The sequence below is a fragment of the Pagrus major genome, chromosome 8 (genome assembly GCF_040436345.1).
Source record: "Pagrus major chromosome 8, Pma_NU_1.0".
Lineage (NCBI taxonomy): Eukaryota > Metazoa > Chordata > Actinopteri > Spariformes > Sparidae > Pagrus > Pagrus major.
Window position 1 is genome coordinate 32,026,835 of NC_133222.1, and position 21,754 is coordinate 32,048,588.

At 41.6% G+C, this 21,754-nt stretch overlaps 1 protein-coding gene across 8 annotated transcripts; it reads left to right on the forward strand.

Annotated features, from left to right (window-relative positions):
* Nucleotides 1-4,763: 4,763 nt before the first annotated feature.
* LOC141000697 (monocarboxylate transporter 13) lies at nucleotides 4,764-12,896 on the forward strand. 8 transcript variants are annotated; one of them, XR_012179565.1, is made up of 9 exons: nucleotides 4,764-5,058; nucleotides 6,480-6,682; nucleotides 6,918-7,172; nucleotides 7,786-7,929; nucleotides 8,008-8,714; nucleotides 9,357-9,597; nucleotides 10,190-10,280; nucleotides 10,431-10,485; nucleotides 12,410-12,487. XR_012179565.1 is itself a non-coding variant. In XM_073471488.1 (7 exons), the coding sequence occupies exons 2-7, from the start codon at nucleotides 6,670-6,672 to the stop codon at nucleotides 12,604-12,606; spliced, it is 1,557 nt and encodes a 518-aa protein (XP_073327589.1). In that variant the 5' UTR covers nucleotides 4,767-5,058; nucleotides 6,480-6,669; the 3' UTR covers nucleotides 12,607-12,896. The 8 variants fall into 8 exon arrangements, 6 of the variants coding, with proteins under 6 accessions (XP_073327589.1, XP_073327593.1, XP_073327594.1 ...); XR_012179564.1 differs by having other exon boundaries at nucleotides 10,190-10,485; XM_073471488.1 differs by lacking the exons at nucleotides 10,190-10,280; nucleotides 10,431-10,485 and having other exon boundaries at nucleotides 4,767-5,058; nucleotides 12,410-12,896.
* Nucleotides 12,897-21,754: the final 8,858 nt, after the last annotated feature.

Sequence of the window (21,754 nt, forward strand, 5' to 3'; positions counted from 1 at the left end):
AGCCTATACAGACAAACAGGTCCCTGCTGCAACAACAGCTCAGACATGAAGACAGATACACTGTATTCTGGCTCGCTGAAGGAGCCTTTAGTGAAGAAGACAAAAAGACATCAGAGGAGTCCGCCTGCCTCTGAAACACAGCTACTAACACTTCCTTCTGTGTCAGGCCTCCCTCGCACCTATTCATTATTCAGATGGTGTTTCTCTCCATCTCTGCCACTGGTCTGCCCTTCCCAGTCATCCCCACCATAGATTTATAATTCATCGCCAATACCTATAAATCTTTAATTGTTTTTAGAACACCCGTTGGGGATGTATAATTCAATGTTCTGTGTACTAAAAACATGCTTTTTCCATGAAAGTGAAATTATGGAAAATCCTCTGAAAAAGGCACGGACTGTTCTAATCATGATGTTATGTAACACATAGCTATCCTGGGGAGCGAGACCGGCCTACATAATTGTCTGGATGTTGGACAGATGCAGAGAAAGAAGATTCTTTTATTCCGACCCCCTCTGTCTGTCTATACCCGAGTAGAGCTGTGACGCTGTAACCTTCACCAGAACACGGAGCCGAAACTTTTAAATCTCTCAAACTAAAACTGCGAGTGGCCACAATAATATTGAAAAGTAGAAATATAAATATGCAAACGCACCAAATGGAACTCGCTGTCATGATGGTGGATGACTGCATTGTTTGACGGCGCCCACATCCGCAAAATGATACATTAGAATGAAGTGAAGTGTGGCACTGTGTAGTTTTGGAGAGGTAATAACACAAACTCAGAAATATTTATCTTTTCCACAACTGAATAAACAAGCTGTCCTCAGAGGAAAATAAGGTCCCAGAACACTGATTGAAGCTAGAAAGGTGGCAGGGTCCGCCACATATAAATCAGTCAGTGAAGATCTTTCTCTTATTAAAATTTCTTCCCCAAAACTACATGTTGCACCTTTAAATAGGCAAAAGCAGGCCAATGACTCAACCTAACGTTGTCATTAAAGTGCTTTAGCGTTGTGCTGACAGTTCCAGAAGATCTAATGTGATCAATAGACCATAAATAATAATTTGTTGCCCTATTAAAGCACCACTGCAAACTTTCTGCCTGCTGACTCAGAAGCTAAGAAAATTGGCCCAAACACTGTACACTTGGCTTTGCAAAGATTCTTGTCCCCAGTATCAGTCTGGCACACTCCAAACCTTGGTGCTGTTCCTCTTTAGTGAACTGTAGGCCCATAAAAGAGGCGGCTCATAGGCTGCATGAATAGTTTGCAAAAGTTTATTGGCAAGCTGCACCACTGAGAGGCACTCAAAGGAAATTTATGAGACATTTGTCTAAGCTGTTTGCGGGACAATGAAGCCATCTGACTGTAAAAAGTCTTGTCACATCTCCGTTTTTGCCTGTTTGTTACTGAGAAAGTCGACGTTACACAGTGATAGAGCCGATGAATTCAAGCGTAGGTTTTAAATGACTTTAACAGGATTACTTAGCAGTTTGATGACTGTTGGACTGCGTCATGACTCGGCCGGCACCTTGTTGCTTTGGTTTTGGTTTGTGACACATTCTGACACACTGAGCATCAGAGGATTCGTGTTAGCTGGCTGTGAGGCAGCAGGAGAGATGTGAGCATGGGGGAGCTTATCACATATGAAAGGAGTTGCTTGGCGCCACACTGTGACTTGCCCCATACAGAACCTTGTCTCGGCTGTCTGAGTCTGTAGCTTTATCTCAGCATGAGGGTGTTTATCATGTGCATATTAACATTGTCTGACCTTTTTTTATTTTGATCAAAGTCTTGGCACTTCTAAGGTTGAATTGCTGTACAGTAGAAATTAATTGAAAACTGCTGCATTTCTGCTACCCAATCGGCAAAATAAATGTTGGCAATGTACATTTCTGCACATCACGGATATGTTGAAACTTTCCATTCCTTTATGTTGCAACTTTAAGTTTCTTTAGATTACATTCTATATTTTATATTGTGCTTATGGTTAGGTTGAGGCATAAAAAAACACTTTGTTAGGATTAAGAAAAGATCATGTTTTGGCTTAAAATACCTGTTTTGTTGCCACCAACAGCTTCGAAGTTTGGTCACTGGCTTGGCTGCCTTCTTGCCTGTAACTCAACATGACATTTTCTAGACATGTCAATGACGAGCAAATCATTAGTTTGCAGAATCATTAACTGCCAAGGAGGAGGAGCAGCTGTGGAGGTTGTATCCACCTTCATACACCTGGGCCTGCACATCTCCAATGACCTCACGTGGGCCACCAAAACAGCCAGCATCATAAAGAAGGCCCACCAACGCCTGTACTTTTTGAGGAGGCTGAAGTGGGCCGGCCTAAGCGCTGCTGTCCTGACCTCTTTCTACTGGTGTGTGGTGGAGAGCATACTGACATCCTCCATCACTGTTTGGTATGGGAACTGCTCTGCGGTTGACAGGAAGGCGCTGCAACAAGTGATTAAGTCTGCTCAAAAAATAACCAACAGCAGCCTCCCTTCCTTGGAGGACATTTGTGTCAGCAGGTGCAGAAGCAGAGTGTCATGTATTATGAAGGACGCCACCCACCTGGCACACCAAGTGCAGCTTCTTCCAGAAGCTATGAGGCTCATGAACTCCCTGACTTAAAGTCTGTCCTCTGCACTTTGCACTTCTGCGACCACACACGGCTATTGATGCACTATTCCTTTAACATCCTGTTTGGTTTTTTATCTGCTGTGTTTTATTTATTATAGGTTTTTGGAAATGTATTTATTGTAGGGTCTATTTTAGTTATTACACTGTAAGTGTTATTTATTCTGGACCTGGGTAACGAATTTTGTTCCTTCATGTTTTTAACATGAACATGAACATATCTGAATATTCAACACTATATCCCGGCATCTGTGTGAACAGAATTTATCATTGTATTAGGGATACAATTCACCAATTATGTGCCAAACACACCACTCAACTACTTTGACATATGACTTTTGAAAGGCCTTGAAAGACATGGTAGGTAGCTTTAAAGGGACAGTTCACCCCACAATCAAAAAAACATATTTTTACTCTTACCTGTAGTGCTATTTATCCGCCTATCTTGTGTGAGTTGCAGAGTTTTGGAGATATCCGCCGTAAAGATGTCTGCCTTATCTCTAACATTAAGGAGCTAGATGGCACTCGGTTTCAGGTGCTCAAAGCTCCAAAAACAATATACTTGAAAAACTCAACAGCAATGTCTTTTTCCAGAAATCATGACCCGGTCACTCAAAATATTCCACAGACATTGTATGAAGTTTAATGTAGGAACTATTTTGTCTCCCTGGTTGAGCCTGTGATTTGCTGTTTGAATCCACAAGTCAACAGCTGACTTAGATGATGATGTGTATCAGAGACAAGAGGCGAAAGTCTGACAGGCAGGATCTGTACTTGCTTTTGGTTATATTGAGACGTGAAAATCCCCTCTCGCATGCAGCACTACTCAGTGGCAGTGCGAGTGACAACACAAGGACTTTCTGAATGTTGGTGTAGATACATGGATTGGTTGTCTTCACTGTGTTGACCAAGTCATTTACAGCGAAAGCAGCCAGACGTTTTCCTGCTTGCTTCAAACGCATCCATTCCCTGACAGCGGAGTCTCTGTCAACAGACAACAGTCAAATTCTCCTGCTGGAACCTGAGGGAGGTGAACTGCAAAATGTCCTGCATGTTTGCCAAGAAACACTGAAAACACTCGCAGATGTGTTTCAGGTCACTGTCATCACATGGAGCCACTTGAATTTGAATGGCAGGTAAAAGCCTCCATGTTTTCAACAGTGTATCTTGCCTCCATGCAGACCATCTGCTATTGTGAAACTTTCCTAATTTCACAAATGCAATTCCTTTCTCAGCCCATATCTTCTTTAGTTGTTTTGCTCTTTTTGCACTCCTTTTTGTAAATTAAAGCCTTGCAACTTCACACTGGAGCAATTAAAAGTTGCACAGTATGGAACTTTGCAATCAGCTGATTTGGCACTTCTCCAGAGTGTGGGCGGTACACAATATGTGCACAAGGGAATCCCCGATGGCCACAATCTGACATCATTTTAGAACAACCCCGTTATAAACTCCATCAGTGCACACTGAGACTAACTTCTTCATCCACTCATTTTTTGATGAATTATAGCAAATCCTAAAACCAGAAAAATAGGCTAATGTAAGCTAGTTGCAAATTAAGCAAACTATATTTTGTTTTGCTAACTTGGGGAGAAAGCCGACTAGAAAGAAATTTAACAGCTAATAGTTAATGAACACACTTGTCATCATGATTGCAATCTTACCAGAGATGAATGGAGAAAAATCCTACTCCAGTGAGTAAACGTGTCTGTGTCCCAAAAATGGTTAGTACGCAAAAGGAATTCCCTACATGTTTTCTGCTGCACATTGTTTATTTTTATCGCACATGCGCACCAGTTATGTTCTCCCCTGATCACAACTGTCTGTTTGAAGGAAATAACTGGAATATGATTCATAATAATAGGGCTGCTCTCCCGTGCAGTAGACGATGTTGCTCCTTTATGTCTTCTACATGGATCATCAGCTGGTGATAAAACTGACTATTTGCTTGAGACATGTAACATAATATGTACAGCATGTGGCCATGCTGCTCATGCTCTTAACTCTGAATCACGTGCACTCACATGTACACACAAAAGCTTACAAAACAGTCTTGAAACTTTGCCCTGCATGCTGCATGTGCCTTCGTTTTCAGCGTGTCGACACACTGACGCATAGACAGGAAATGGGTTACAAAGGTCTGTCCAGGTTCACAGCTCGTGCACGTGTGTTACACATGAACTCCAGCCCAGGATTTCACATGACAAGGCACATGTCTGACTTACTTAACATGCTTTTAAACCCTTCTCGTTCTTTTTACACATTTACATGCCTGTCAGGCATGGTGCACCTTCTGCTGTGTGATCGACACCACCACCACCGCCACCACTTCATGTGACATGGCATCAGGTTACAGCACCACAACAAGCTTGTAGAGCTGGCCGGCAGGAGGAGCACGATGGCTTCAATCTGACCACAACAGGTATGGTGATTTTACACAGAATATCAAGTGTGTAAAGTTTAAATTGTACAGTTTTGTGACTGTTGTGATTCACCTTAGCTTGTATTGTGAGCTTTTGGGTCATGATCCAGATTTGGGTCTCGTCCAATCACATGCACAGTGGGTAATCTCCATAATTAAAATGCTTGAAAATCCTTTATAAACAGGTTTTTTATGCAGTATGCGAAGCACAATTATTATTATTCCTGTGTGCGTTATGTATTTTTCATTAATGGAAAGAGGAATTGAGCTAAATCCTATCATGCATCGTAAATGTAATCTACTTGCACTGACTGGTCCACAGAAATGAAAAACAGCTTACAATGGCACAGTTTCACTCTTTATTCACTTCTCTAGACTGATGTTAACACTGCTGTGTTAAAATAAGGTCCCCAGAACCCTGTTTGAAGCTAGAACGGTGGCAGGGTCCACCACATATAAACAAAGTAAAACAGTATGAAATTGTGTTGTCCTCCAAGGTCAGTTTGTTCATTCACTTTATTCAGTCATGAAAACAAAGAGAGTTTGTTTATTTAGATTGTTAAGACATGAAAGGCAGTCAATCCCAAAACGACATAGTGTCCCTTTAAAATAAAGACTATATAATAGCAGATGACAAATGAGGCACAAGCATTAGAAATTCTATGTGTTACACAAAGTTGGTGATTGCTGTACAAACAGGGAAGGAAATAACATTTTACTTGGTTATGGTCATGATGTGGTTTATGCTATAAAAACGTACTCCAATAAAATTAAAAGAAAGTCCCTTTAAATGTACTATGAGTAAACTTTACTGTGTAACAATTGGAAAAGGGGGGTTGATGCTGATAATGTTAAACCATACAGTATATGATATATAAGATTTTAATATGATAGATCTATTAAAAAGGAACACCCAGCTGCTTTGTGTGTACTGGAGGAACATCACGCCATCCCATCAAGGTTGTGCCATCACCAGGCAACTATGCACATGTAGACAGATTGTGCATACCACTGATTATCATTTATAAAAATGCTCTTCCTCTGTTAAACGTCAGTAGAATTAGGCAGAAAAGCAAAATTCCGGCAATTAAACGAAAATGGCGGACAATATATAAAAGAGCTCTAAAGACTGTGTATGTTTAATAATCAGCTACTTTAACAGAATCAGATGGCCAACACAGAAATATATAGACAAACACAAACCACAGATACCTACATTGAAACAAAAATATGTTTTTTTGCAAACAGCCTGGCATACACAAGACACAGTTTGTAGAATTTTTACTCTAGAGAGAAGCACAGGCGTCAGGGAATTTGTTGTTTTACGCACCAGTCTGAACAGCATTCTGTGACTCTTGTGCCCCCTGAAGTCCTGCTCAAACTGCTCTAAGTTCAACTTCTCTACTTGTTCATTCTCAAAGCATAAACCACCCGCCTGCCCTACTGGGCTCCTCAAAGTTTGCAAGAAGTCTGGAACTGAATTGGGCTCGGTGGTCACAACTATCACGGGAATTGTTGTCAAAACACACACTTTACTGAAGCAAAGAGTCCTTCAGATGATATAGAAGTCCCAGTCGGAGGATCCACCATGAGCATTGCCCCTGTTGGTCAATGAACATTGTGGGTGTGTATGATTTCTCATCATCTTTCTTTTGTTCCACTCTGACAGGGTGTATCATGACTTTTTCATGTGCCTTTTGTTTTTACCCCTACAACAGACATGACTTGAAATGTAAAAAAGTACAATACAATACAGTACAATTAAAAAAAAATGTTATGACAGTAAGTGTAAGTTGTCACTTACATCCCTGTGTAAAAATGATAATTTTTATTGGTGTGTTTTCCCCGAGACAATTAAGTGTTGCAGATCAAAATGGACTCCCCAGTGAAGGCTCACAAGGCGAGGACAGCTGTGGCACCAGCAGCAGCAGCAGCCCCTGATGGTGGCTACGCCTGGTTCATCCTGCTCTCCTGCTTCCTGGTCTTTGGCCTGACCTTTGGGGTCATTAAGTCCTTTGGTGTGTTCTATGTTGCGATACACAAATACTTTGAAACCACTGCAACAGGAACATCTTGGATTACCTCTATTGCGGTGGCTACCATTCATGTTGTAGGTAATTATCACACTCTTTCTTCTCTTTAAAACAGCTGTATTTATACAAAAACAAAAAACAAACAAACTGACAAACAGACGCTGTAGGACATCAATATGTTTTTTACTGTTCATTTTGAAAAATAATTCCTTAATTACACATTCATATCTTTCAAATTCCCTCCACTCCTTTCTGACCTCGATGCCAAACACAGACTTCTTGAGCTTTTGACCACCAGGTGGCTCTCTCCTACATCTCAGGAGATTGTTCAACTCGAGATGCCAAGACCTTTCTTGTATTTAATAAATTGTAACACTTAAACTACACACACAACTATAGGAAAATACAAGTAGTGTGTTTACATTTTTGACCAAATGAGTGTGTGGGTAAATGAAATTATTATCTGCTGCAAATGTGGGAACTACCAGGCAGAGCAAGAGGCACTGGGATTAATTTAATAACTTAAACCTCTTTAAGTCTTTTAGGTTTAACTTAATGTCTGTTTTCAGTGAGAATATTAGCCAGACAGGATTATTTTTCAAGTGGTTCATAATCATACTTCAATTTTGTCGAAGAGCTACTGTTTATGTCCTGAATAGGATTCTATATAAATGTCCTGTGTGTCTTTCTGCAGCTCCTGTAGCATCTGCTCTGAGTGCTCGCTACAGCCATCGCTCTGTAGTGATATTGGGAGGACTTATCTGCAGCATAGGCATCATGTTGGGGGCTTTTACTCGTAACCTAATTGAACTCTACTTAACAGTGGGGCTCCTAAACGGTGAGTGATTTAGACGCACGACACAAATTTAAAAGCATACGCACAACATGTGACATTCACTGGTCTCGTCTGCTGTAGGTTTTGGTTATGCATTGACATGGACCCCCACCGTAACCATGCTGGGCTTGTACTTTGAGAAGAGGCGGCCGGTGGCAAACGCTTTGGCCAGCGCTGGAGAGTGCATCCTTACCTTTGTCCTGACACCTCTGTTCCAGCTGTTGATTGACAGCTACTCCTGGAGGGGTGCTTTGCTAATCCTGGGAGGTCTGCAGCTCAACCTGTGTGTTTGTGGGATGCTGCTGAGGCCCCTAAAAGCAACCAGAGATGTGACTTGTGACAAAGCAGAGGAGGAGGGCTTGCACCTGGAATTGCTCCCAAAAGACGACTCAGAAGAGAGTAAACCAACCTACCTAGAGGCAGAGGAGCTAGGGATATCTGAGGCGTCTGATCAGGGGACAGTCAAAGCATGTCTTGAAGAGATACCTAACTCAACCATAAAAGTACAAGACTCAAACAACAGGACTAAGAGAGATGAACTCAGGACCAAAATCCTTCAATACGTTGATTACACCCTCATCACCAACGGCAGATTCATGGTCTACTCGATGTTCGGACTTTTTGCTGCACTGGGTTTCTTCGCCCCGGCTCTCTTCCTGGTTCCATATGCTCGTAGCAAGGGGATCGAGGAGTACCAGGCGGCTGCACTCATGTCCATATCTGCAGTGTTCGACCTGTTTGGAAGGGTGTTCTTTGGCTGGGTGGCAAACTTAAGACTGGTGCAGACGGTACGTTGAGTTTAATGGTTGCCCAGGGCAACAATATCTTGAAAGCAGAGGTGTCAAATACATACTCCAAACAAATATGGGGCGCCATATCATCAGAGCACCGGCTAACTGATGGTAAGTGTATAATGCTGTTAGCTAGTTAGCTCAACAAACCATACAGCCAACCCCCTGAGGATTGGGCTATATATTGGATTATCGTCTCTTGTACAAAGTGATATTATGACAGCGGACCGCCAGGAGCTAGCTTGTTAGCATGCTAACTTCCATAAAGATCTCTACAACACAATGGCAAGAACCCATGTCAAAACTGTACTGTGCTATATTACTTATTATTCTTTTAATAAGTTTAGTTTTTGAATGTTGTATACTTAAATTCTTACATATGCACCATTAAAGGAAAAAGTCAGCAATTTGCGATAACAGCGTGTTCAATTTCTGGCCAAAGACGTATTTTGTGAGGTCTCACTGACTTTGACCTTTGACCTCCAATGTCTAGTCAGTTCATCCTAGAGTCCAAGTGGATAATTATGCCAAATTTGACCTTGAAAGGCAGATTTTTATGCAGAGTCAAGCTTGACAAGACAGCAAATAAGTGTGTATGGGTGTGAAGGCTGACACACAGTTTGTCTCTGCTCTGACCAGGTGCAGCAGTTGGCGGCTACGGTGATTCTGCTGGCTACTGTGTTGCTCCTCTGCCCGCTGGCCTCATCGTTCTCAGAGCTGGCTGCTTTCAGCGCAGCTTACGGCCTTGCGTTCGGCGCCACGGTCGCCGTCCACATCACCGTGCTGGCTGAGGTTGTGGGGGTCCACAGGCTCGGCAGTGCACTGGGGTTCTTCATGCTCATTCGCAGCAGCGGAGGCCTGCTCGGACCGCCCATTGCTGGTGGGTGAGAAAGATGCTTTGATAGTGCGAGTACATGGTGTACTTACTTTGCATATCAAAATGAAGCGGATTTCAGCTTTGAGTTGTTGCTGTAAAATTCCCTGTGATCTGCTCCACCATGCTAACTGGCTGGCAGCAAGAAATAAACACAAAGCTGCACAGAGTGAAAGAACAGAATTGTATTTAATTTAGCGTACGTTAACATTTCTTTTTGCTTCACAAAAACCCCAAATCATTAACTCAAGGTTACAGTGTCTATCATTTTCCTGGGCCCATTCTTCCAACACATTAAATTTCACACAATGGATGTGCCTATTCACCGTTCAGCATTGTAACTACAGCCCAGTGAGCCTATTCAACCAAAATGAGAGTTTTATACCTTCATGACATGCAGCACCACCCTTTAATTAATCAGGAATTTTGTCGATGGTCCATCCCCCCGGAGCTGAGGTTTTTATATTCAGAGAGCAGCTGTGCAAAAATTATAATATCATGATACTTTATGGTTGTGTTAATTTCATGGCTGGTCGCTTTCTTAAAGATTTGAATGGAGTTTCTTCACCGCTGACTTTCCATTCTGTTTCCTGTCTAGGTTCATACACTGTGTCCGACACAACATGTGAACAACCGTGATACCAAAATGGCACAACAAGGAGTAGAAAAAACAAAACGTCTTATAAATGGCAAATACGATTTTTCTTTTGTCTTTATTCTTTTTTGTTCAAATCTATGGGCTGAGCAAAACATGATACTTTGATCACTTGGGGTCAGCCATAAACACAACACTGACATATTTTGAATTGATAAGGTGCAATTGTTTGCACATTCAGCAGATACGGAGCAACATGAGCATTCATTTGGAGTCATGTTTCTGGCCAGCTGATGAATGTAAGTCCAGCATTCACTCTCCTTTTAGCTCTGTTTTGGTTGCCACATACTCATAAAGGACAATCTGGCTTTCTAGCAGCTAAATGCTCTACTCGGTTGAACAGCAGTCTGCCTTTTGATGCAGGGGCAGGTGTAGCATACAGTAGGTTTATCAGAGTTATCGCACTGAAAACAGTTGGCTAATATGTCCGAAAATAACACTGATAATACGTTGAAAACCAAAACAATGCACTGAAAGACACTAAAACGGTCAGTAGAGCTGAGAGCAGCAGATTAAAGCGATATGTCTCCGAAGCTTCATCACTAAGAAAACACTCTTCATAGTGATTATGAATATGATTAAAGTCTACTTGCCTGTCTACCAAAACTATGTACCACCAAACTCTGCCTGTGCATTCATCGCGTAGAGAAAATGCAGTCTAAATTTCCCAATACCAAGAACTTCTGAGAGAGGCCTTAAGGCAAAGGGGTGGTATTTTTTTGGTTGGGTACTTTCAAAATCTAGCTTACTCTCTCAGGTTACCAACCCCAGCTTTAAGTTATAGAGATGCATAAAACATCCAGCAAACACATGAAATATTATGGACATCTTCCATTTAAGTATTTTGCAGGAATTTCACCCTTCTACTCTCAGTGTTAAAATCCTCTTGTCTGCTTTTCGTGAAGTACATTTCCTCTCTTGTGAGAAGCATGGATTTAGAAAGGAAAATCAATCCCATTATCTGTGCACCTAACACTAACCGTCCCTCCAGACTACATTTTAAAGTAAACAGACAGGTTTGTCAGTGGCTGGAAAACTTCTCAAATGTGTGTTTTCAATTATCTTCATCAATCTATTCAACTGTGAAAAATAAAAAGTACTCAGGCAGCTGTTAAACCAAAATGGCAGACGCCCCCGGTGCTCGCATCCACTAGAATAAAATCTTCTTTTCGTGTCCACTGAACATAAACAGTACAGTACTGCAGTCATACCACCCAAAGTGCTTCCTTCAACCCGCTGAACATTTGAGCCTGATTACTGAGGTTATGACCCATTTTCACACACAACTCTAAACAATAGCAATAAATTCAGCCTGCGAGACACCCAGCTTGACTTTGGCACCTAAACACAACAACCCCTGCCAGAAAGCGTCCTGCCTCTGAGCACAGGCAGCGGTAAATCAGCTGGGGAAACCTCTCCAGCAGAGTGGAAAAATAATACATCTACATAATTGTGGATTGGATTCATGTGATGGTATTTATGGATTTACAAGAAGGCTTTTGTGCAGCAAAAAACAGAGTAGAAGTGATTTCAGCTATTAAAGTGTGGTGGTCTGGTTGCTTTTCTTTCACTCTGCAGGATGTATGTGTGAAGGACTTTCTCCGTTTCTGTCCTTCTTCTGTTTATTTTCCTTTTGATATCTACATTAGTCCATGTTCCTGAACACCTCCTAATTATGATTAAAGCACTACCATCACATGTAAATGTTCAATTAAAGGTAACGCTAAAGGCTCAAACTGACCTCAAATAAAGTTAAGGGGCTAATTAAAGTGAAGGTGGTGTCCTATTTATAACTCAACATGGTCCCCCTGACACAGAAGCTATTTCTAACTTATTTACTGTACCGTTCAGTACTCTGAGCACTTTGAAGAGCAGGGAGTTGATGGATGTTGAGGATTCATCAAAGCGTTCTAATTATGTTTCCTTCACGGGAGGACGGTACTGGCATTACTGCCCTCTGCTAAAATGAATCTTCGTCTCTTCCTTATCTCTGCCTCGTTCATAACTGTCAGTAAGTGAAGCCAAAATGATACAATTATTGTAATGTTGCTATGTTTTGGCCAGCAAAGGCGCATTCCAGTCAGGAATTATTCTTGTCATTAGATGAAATATGATAGTATGATATGAAAGCTGCAAATCGTTCACTCGTACTTTTCTTTTCAGGGTTCTTCATAGACAAGATGAGTGATTACGGAACGGGGTTCCTCATGGCAGGAGTGGCTCTCCTCGTATCTGCCATGTTCCTGCTCCTCCTCCATCAGATGAACCGCAGGCGTCAGGGGTCGACTACCAAGCACCATATGCATACAGACAAAATGGGACAAAACAGCCAAGAAGTCAAAGAGCTGGACGTGACATGAGGGAAGGAAAATTATTCCTGGTCCAATAGATGACGAGTTTATAAAGAGATCTGGATCATGAAGACTGAGGCAGGGTCTTACTAATGGAGAAATATTAAGTTCAGAGGTACAACAGAAACTGTCATGTGAACAATCATCTGAAGGATCAACTGAGGGATCAGCTGGGCCTTTCAGAGTCAGCTGATGTCGGTCTGTAGGTTGGTTGTTGGAGTCAATATCTCTGTCTGTCACACAGAGAAGAGTGTCTGTTATCAGGGAATTATGAGACTAATAAAACATTTACACATTCATAGTGCAGCTGGTGTTTATTATCAATGGGCAGGCCTTTATATTTACTTTCTTTTGATGATGACGTGTAGGAAATCTGAATGAACCAGAGCAGTTCTCAGCTGCTCCAACAGTAGTGGCAAACTTCAACTTTGGGGAAAAAAACTCAATGGCAAAGTACACAAGCCATTACTCTATGCAGAATGCTCCAGTCTGAGACCAGAGGACCAAGATGATCACCAGAAGTGGATCAATCATACCTATTTTTGTTTTTTACTAATCTAACTGGTCTGTAATGATTAAATGTAGCTCTTCATTGATTATGCTAGAAAACTACAGAAATATAACAGTCACTTCATCACTTAAATGTGGGGGATGGAAGTTTTTTTCTCTGTTTCTCCATCATCTGTCCTCCATGTAAAGTCCCTTCATCAGTGACTGGCGGCAGCTGTCTAACATAGTCAATCCAACAGTCAGCAACAGTCAGCAACAGTTTCACTACGACTCACTGAACCAACATAGTAACAGTGGCGCTGCATGCTGGCAAAACACACGGATTGGTTGCCAAATATGTCTTTTACTATTGATGGGAGGGTTTTGCAGTTTTTCACCAAGTCAAGGTAATTCTGCAGGTGGGGTTTTTTCATACAGTCTTTAAAGTGTTATAATAAATACAATTGAACTATCTGAGATGTTCTAAACTGGAGTAACATACTGTCACTCTCCTTTAAAGAAAACTGCAGATGCTGTGTATTTATGTCTCTGAGGTGCAAAATGTGTCACTACTGTGACAATCATCAAGCCTACTGAGTTTGAATTGTTCTCTATCAAAGCACAAGCTCAGAGGTTGATTCAAAAATCAGCAGCCTGTGTTTTACCCATGCTTTCCTTAAGTCAGACTTTGTTATGTAATGTTTTTGTCCTTTATAGCAATAATGTTATGTATGATTGAATGCTGCACTGCCAAACAAGAATGTGACTCTGGCTCCCTCCTGTGAAAAGCTACTGATATTGCAGCTGTAACCTTCACAGCTGCAGTACAGAGCTGAGAAGTGCAGATATTATTATCCCACAGGGAAGACTGGAGAATTTAGATGTAGACCAAACAACCAGATTACAGTAGGTTGCATCAGTTGTTGGTTCAGTGCTCAAACTCGATGCAGGACCCTCTGGTGCTTAAAGTCAGAAAGTAAAAGAAAGTGAAGAAGAAGTTGAATTATAAGCTTTTCCTTATTTCTGAAGTGTAAAATTACATGCAGAAACAAAAGAACAAGTTCTGAATGGTTCAGTGAGGTTCAGTCCCATTGCAGCCTGAACCCCAGTGAGGAAAGCTTTTCTTCATTTTCTTCCTCTGCTGCAGAATGTTTGGTATGTGCAACCATCAAGAAAAGTAGCTTTCATAACCCCGAACCAACAAGAGGCACCAGATAAACATCTTCAACCTGGTATAATTCAAATAAAACGGGTATAAATAAACATGTCACTCTGCATAAATCTGCAATAACAAACTCCAAACCACGATTTACAAACAGTGGCCCACACTGGAACCCCTTCGCCCCTACGAACAGAAAAAAGCTACACACACACCACACACATACACACACACTCAGACACATGTACACACAGCAAAGGAAAGAGACTGCAGAAAAGAAAACTTGCCACAACAAGAGAGCTGGTCATGAAATACCACAAGCCTTTGATCTGCCAGACAGGAACAAAGACATAATCCATGTTTCATAGAAACTCTTCATGAAAACCAAACACACACAGAGACACACACACAGTATGGCATGGTTGACTGCAAAGAGAGAGAAGAGGCTATACTATCAGAGAAAGGACGGTTCTAAACTATCAGAGGATTTCTCACCTTAAATCTACTGTAACTTGATCCACAAAGAAGTCTGATCTTTTAATTGCACGTCAGCCTGCCTGCAGTACCAAACCTCTTATTACAGTAACACACGATGTCTCTGCACAGTAAACGAAGGATATGTCTGACAGAGCAACAAACAAAACAGGCAATGTGGACCTTCTTGACCTTGCAGTATATGTATTTAAGTAATCTTAGAGGTAGAGTGCCTCCACCAATTCTACACCCGAAGTTCAGTTTACTCGTCACGAGGAGGCTCGTCAACATTTAAAAACAGTTGTATAATGTCTTCTGTGTCTCTGAAGGGAGACCAGTGTTTGAAAAAAAAATCCCTGATAATGTCATTGTGATGTCATCAGGGTTACCTCGTTTTGGGCTTGACACTTTCTATTGTTAATAAGTTACTATGTTTGTACTTCCAGTTGAGTAAGAAAGTGTAAGAAATGATATGCCATGATTGAATTTTAAAGCGCTCATGTGTCTTAAAAAAGGTGGTTGCTAACAAGTTAAAAGTCATCACACCGAACACAGAGACTCATCCATTCACCAGTCCATCTTCACGGGCAAACTTTTGCAAAAGCTAACGTTACAACTTTTTGATTGATCAATTTAGAGTTTGTGTCTAGTATAAAAGTTTATGACACTTAGTGGTGTTGTAGTTCATTTATAGCCTAATATTAGCTCTTTTTTTCCGAGCTATTGCATCTACGCTTCAGAGATCACAAAAGTGGTGTTTATTTGTGATTATCGTTTAAGATTATCGTGCTAAACAAAACTTATAAGTATATAAACTTGTTTGTGCCACAAAGTTTATATTCTGCAATAATCCAAAACCCAACTGAATAATCCTGTTGGCTTTTTGTCGAGGGAACCAGGGTGATGCTAACTTCCGGGTTAGCCTACAAAAACACATCATCCCTGCAGTATGCTTTACAAACTGAGGTGGAGTTTGGAAGAAGCGGCCATTTAGAAGGTCTGGAGGGTCTAATGAAAGATGCTTTTGAGTTGCATTATCGGAAATGTAGGATACAGCATTTTTGGTCTGTGAAGGGATTAAAAATCAAGATATCTCTGATCTGTTCTTTTCTGAAGACTTTTCTTTGGGAGTCCCCCCTCAATATATGAAAATAGCACTCACGCTAAATGTGATCTTTGTTCACATATGGGAAGGTAGAGAGCTGGTGAGACAAGACCATGTGCTTTAACTTCTAGCAACTATGTGGGACCATGTCAGTCTTCACCTGACCCACAGCCTGTGTTTGTGTGTGTGTGTGTGTGTGTGTGTGTGTGTGTGTGTGTGTGTGTGTGTGTGTGTGTGTGTGTGTGTGTGTGTGTGTGTGTGTGTGTAAAGACCGAGAGGAGCAGCAGAGCTATGGGATTGTCTACATTTGACCCTTTCAGCATCAGCTCCAATAAATCAGAAAACACAGTGAAAGCTTTGAAGTCTAACAGGACTTACTGAGGGCCCCACGGTCACTTTGACCCCACAGTGGAGCCCCTGGGCTCAGGGTCGCTATAGAAACAGTTGAAATAGTTTTTCTTTTTTTCTTCTTTTTTCTTCTCTTTCTTCTGACCTTGCTCCCGGGGGTCATGTTGAGGAATGCTGCACAGCTACCTGAGTTCAAAGCGCTCGGTAGCAGGGAGAGACGGAGGAGAGGTGAGAAGAAAAGGAGGAGGGTGAAGAGAAGGGGGGAAGAAACTGAAATCAGGGGCAAGAGAGCAGCAAAAAGGGAAGATAACAGCATGTGAAAGAGGAGAAACCGGTTGGGATAGAGTTGGGAGAGGAAAACATGAGGAGGGGGAACTTAAAACTGAGGAGGAGCACAGGAGCAGAAGGCAAACTACAGTGAAAGGAGCTGAGGAATGTGAGGAAAAGAAGGAGAATGTGAGGAAAGAAGGAGAATGACAGAAAAAAGCAATTACCGTATACTGGGGAAACCCTCAGAGCTAGCTGAGCGCAGTCAGACTGTGTGCCTGTTAAAGGGCCATTAGAGGATAAAGGATAATGATACAGGAATGAAATAGTCATGGAAGGGAAGCTGAAGTTGAGATCGGGCATGGCTTTTAACCTCCCGACTGATTAGAAGAAAAGAGATGGACATGGTGGTAATGAGAAATGATACGTGTTGCTACAGGGGGGTTAAATTGATGAGCACTAGGAGTGATCAGACCCACACACAGCCTCCAGTGAACGATATATGTAAGAATTCTGCATTAAAATGTCTAAAAACTAATAGACGTTTGTTTTATATTTTGATGAGTTACATTATCCGTGCATTTCATTTGGTCGCCCACTGTGAATGAAACTTTAAACAATACTTCATCTGTGAACATTTGTGCCAGAGGCACATCAGATAGATTTCGTCAGAAATGGTGGTTGTTCGCCACCAGCTGAGCAAACTTGCCCCTGCGTTACTTGCACAAGTGCCTATTTGCCCCAAACAGCCAGATTACTTCTCTGTACATTAGATTTAAGCTAGCAAGTTGAGCCTCTCACTCAACTCAGCACTCATTCCTGCGTGACTTTCTAGATTGCAATCATAACCAGCTACATTTGTTTGCTAATTTGAGTGGCCCTATCCAATTCCAGCAAATTCAGTTCAGTTCAGTTTGAAAGATTTTGGCAATTTAAGCATTGGTTCTTCATATAAACACACTGATTCTTTTATAAGGTTAAACAGATGTGAGGCAGAAAGATGATGGCGAAGTCAGGCAGGTGTTTGGTCTTCGCGAAGCCCTCTTTGTCTGCTGTCAATTACTTCTCACAACCCTCTTTCTCCCTTTATCAACCCATCTGCACGTCCTCTGTCTTCCAGATTTTTCTTTTCTTTCTTTTCTTGCTTGATCTTCCTCGTCTTCTCTTATTTTTCCATCAGCCAGAGCCAGCCCGCACCTTTAAAACATCTGGCCCACTTTAACTCATCAAGATCATTGTGTTGCCATACCACACATAAAAGAAATGGCATCATATAAAAGCACAGAGAAGCAGCAAAACATCACATTAAATGCATCACAACTATGTCTTTTAAAAAGTATAGCTGCAGAGGAACATTATCCGATTTAATCACCAGTGAGGAAACTTTTCCATTTCAGTGTTGATGTATCCGGTTGATAGTTTGGTAAAGTGGATCGGATGGCGCCAGCAGTACTCTTCAGGGCTCCTTATAGTCAAATAAATCCGAAACACAATCTTGTTCTTTGTGTGCATCCATACTGTCTGTGTATGTGTGTGTGTTTTCTGTTCAATCACATCGCTCAAGCTTAAACTGTACAAACAGGACAGAAACACATCCCATCACTGAATAAACAGCTGCTCAGTCAGAGATTTATCTGCTCGAGGTTTACATTCTATCAGACAAACATTAAAACCAAATTCTAGGATGGTACTGAACTTTTTAAATGTGAAGCAGTAAAACAGAGCAAAGTAGACTTTTATTGCTGCTGATATACAACACATCAGAAGGAGAAAATTAGTTTTGAGTGTGCTGCGAGAGTCAAAGTGCCATAAAGACTTCCTGTATACAGTATTACAGAGATGTGTCTCCTTCTTCACTTGGCACAACTGTGCAGGGTGAAATCACATCAGATTAAATACAGACAAAGTTTAGGATTGTATTCCTCGTGTAATACTGTTAGTATTTTTCCTGTATTATAGTGCATGCATGTTGAGAGGCTACAGCCAGTCAACTTCACACAAATCCAGAAGCCTAACAACCAAACCAACCAATCACAGCTGACCCCTGGCCCCTCTGGCTGACCTCTGACCCTGGGTGACAGCCATGGTTTGGAACGAATGGCCTGTAACAGGCTTCTGCTTCACTGACACAAGAGCAGCCCACCACAGTCGCATGCTAATAAACATGACAGTGACAAATGATGAATTCCATGTTCACTTTGTTGGCTTTTTATGTTGAATAGATTTCCCCTTTTGTTTGTTGTATTTTTGGCCAGTTCCATGTCTGTATGGATGGAAACGTCCTGTTGGTCAGTCGGTCCACCACTTTGGTCCTGACTGAGATGTCTCCAGAATGGATAACGATGGTCGTGGTCCAGAGAGGATGAATCCTACCGATCCCCCTGACTTTTCCTCAAGTTACCACAAATTTAACTTTGTTGCTTTTTAGTGAAATGTCTCAGCAACTATTAGATGACTTGCCATGAAATTTTGGACTGACATTCATGTTCCCAAGAAGATGAATGCCGACTTCTTTGGTGATCAACTGACGATTCATCTAGCGCCATTAATGATCAACGACCTGCAAAATTATTGCCATTTCCATCAGCGGTACTTTGTGTAGAGTGCTAATAGGCTAATGCTAGCATGCTACACTAAGGTGCTAAACATTACCTGGTGAACATTGGTGTTTCTGATATCGCCGTGTTTGTGTTGTTCTATGAGCATCATAATTAATGTTGCTCCAGGACCATCATTAAAACTAACCAATCACATTGTTCTGATGTCGTAGCTTTGTGCCAAGAGTTTGCATCCAAGTTGGATCATTTAAATATACTGCTCACTTTTTACACTAACTTCACTTATTTTTTTCAGTTTCTTTTCAGTTTTCTGTCTCTATTTGGTTTGGTTTTTCATAACATTTCTGAACATCCCTCTGTGTAAATGTCTCATCTCTAATATGCACAAAATCCACATTGTGGTAAATAACAGAAGCATCCATTATCAAACACAGGTGTGTGTACTCAGACATAGATACAATGAATACATACTGTGTATACATTCGCATCTTGTAAATGTTTTGCGTACACAGACACAGAAACCACATACTAACAACACGTTTGCGTAAACCTCCATAAGTCCAGACGCTGCACATATTCTGTACAGATGCACAAGCTGGGCTTCATTATAATACATACTCCACACATATTCCCATGTGGCTGACATTAAATCATACTTACTGTGCTCGTATTATCGTCACGTGTGGCTGAGGAGCTGCGCTGACTGCTGAGCCACAGCTATCTCTGGACAGCGACCAACTATTACACCATGAATCTGACTGGAATTAATCTTGACCATCAGAGAGTAGAAGCATGTGATATGAAGCCCCCTGAGACTCGCAGACACTCCACCCTGCAGAAACAGCTACAATGTGTCTTCGCCTCCAGAGCACGCCTCTCAGATGAAAGGAATTTTTGTCTTTTGAGTGGAGAGTCTGTCTCTGAACAGATTGAACAACAGTCGGCAGACTTTATCTCTCAGTTCTTCCTTCCTCTCTCTCTTAATTTTATCTCTTATACGACAATTCATTCAATTCAGAATTTACATTTGCTTTCATTCACGACCGTACAAATGGATGCTGGGTCCAGACTGAATGCCATATCTGATTTAACGGTGGGAGTAGTCATGTGTATCCTCTTGTGTGTGTGTGGAGTTATAGTACAGTATGTGTGTGCTTGTGTATCTGTAGGCTAGAATGTGTGGATGTTTCAGCTCGTCCTGTTCATGAATGCAGTTGTTGAGTTTATTTAATATTCATGTATACATTCCAGATTTAGACAGGAGGCAGGATATGGATGATGTATGTGGGAACATGTCTGTGAATATTAGCAGACTGCCTGTGACAGCAGCTGCAGATTTTTCCCATTGGAAGAATTGAAGCTATAGCTCAGTGTGTGGTAGAGCTAAAAATCATGGAGAGATAATACAACACAGAGACCGAGAATTGGTTTTATTCCAGTGCATTTCATTCCATTACACCACATCAGGCCCATTAAACCCTAACACACAGTTTTGCCTCTCTGGCATCTAGTCATTATATTACAGAAGGTTTAATGTGGTTTTATATATTTAATCTTTAGTTATGCTCAGTTTTAATAAAGTTACCCCGTATCTATACATCAGAAGTATATTAATTTTAGAAGATCTTCCTTATGGCGTACTTAAATGCCAGCATAGGACTACTTGGTGCTTCAAACAGTTAGATGTTAGAGGCGTAATGTTCTAACCCGAGGCCCCAGATGGTTTGTTACACCGCTGGCAAAGGCACTTTCAAAAAGTACTTCAGGTGATTGGAAGAACCATCCGGCTATCTCAACCAATCAGATCAACTGTAAGAGAGCGCTACCACCAGTGGAGCAATTGTTCTTCTTTAAGTTAAATATACAGCAGATACTCTACAGTTCTGCTATAACTGATACTATAGCTGCATTTATGCTAATGTCTTGAGGAGTTGTTTAACAAACGAACTGTCCCTTCACTCGTCGGTCGGTACACCTAAACCACACCTGCAGCTTCCAGTAGTTCACAAGACACTGATTGGTAAAAGGGTTAGACCTGTAAGGAGTCAAAACTGTAAGGAGCATGTGCAGCTAACTAGCTCCCAACATACATACAAGTTACTGAGAATTCTGAGTTATAAATGTGCCTGTGTTTTTAAAGTAAACTGCATAATGCATGCAAGAACAGTCACTTGACAGATCAGTCTGAGACCAGTAGCTAAAGTGGGCTTAGCGAAGGTCATTCCCAAAATAGCCTAAATGCATGATACTACCAAACCTTCAGTAATGAACAGGCTCATCTCTGAATTTCTCACATATTCATTCATGCAGTCTTTTCCACTGCCCACTATCTCTATACCCCTCCCCTTCTGGTCTCTCGTTTTTCTCTCACTCCAACTCTTTACTCTGCCTTTTGTGTAAGTGAAGCCGGGGCCTCCCAGTGACATGAGCCCTGCTCCTGTAAAACTAATAATGACTGAGATTTGTGCGGGCTTAGCATTCTTTCTCCCTTTCAGTGCAAGACACTGAGAATGGGGTGAGGCGAAGGGACGGGAAGGGGAGAAAGGTCTAGTGGTAAGTTTGGGGGGGGTGGGGGGATGTCCTAGTTTGAGAGGGTGCACAACTTGAAGAAGGAAGCACGAGATGGAGAGAGAGACAGAGAGGCCCCCTTTTCCCTGAAACACGCCACATGCTTTCATTCTTCATGGGTCAGTGGCACTGAAATCACACTGCATCCTCTCCAAACACACATTCACACACATGCAGGTGTGTATTCCC

Coding starts and splice junctions, on each gene's coding strand:
- LOC141000697 (XM_073471488.1), top strand. Junction 8,715..9,356: donor ACTTAAGACTGGTGCAGACG/GTACGTTGAGTT, acceptor TGCTCTGACCAG/GTGCAGCAGTTGGCGGCTAC. Junction 9,598..12,409: donor GCTCGGACCGCCCATTGCTG/GTGGGTGAGAAA, acceptor TTTTCTTTTCAG/GGTTCTTCATAGACAAGATG.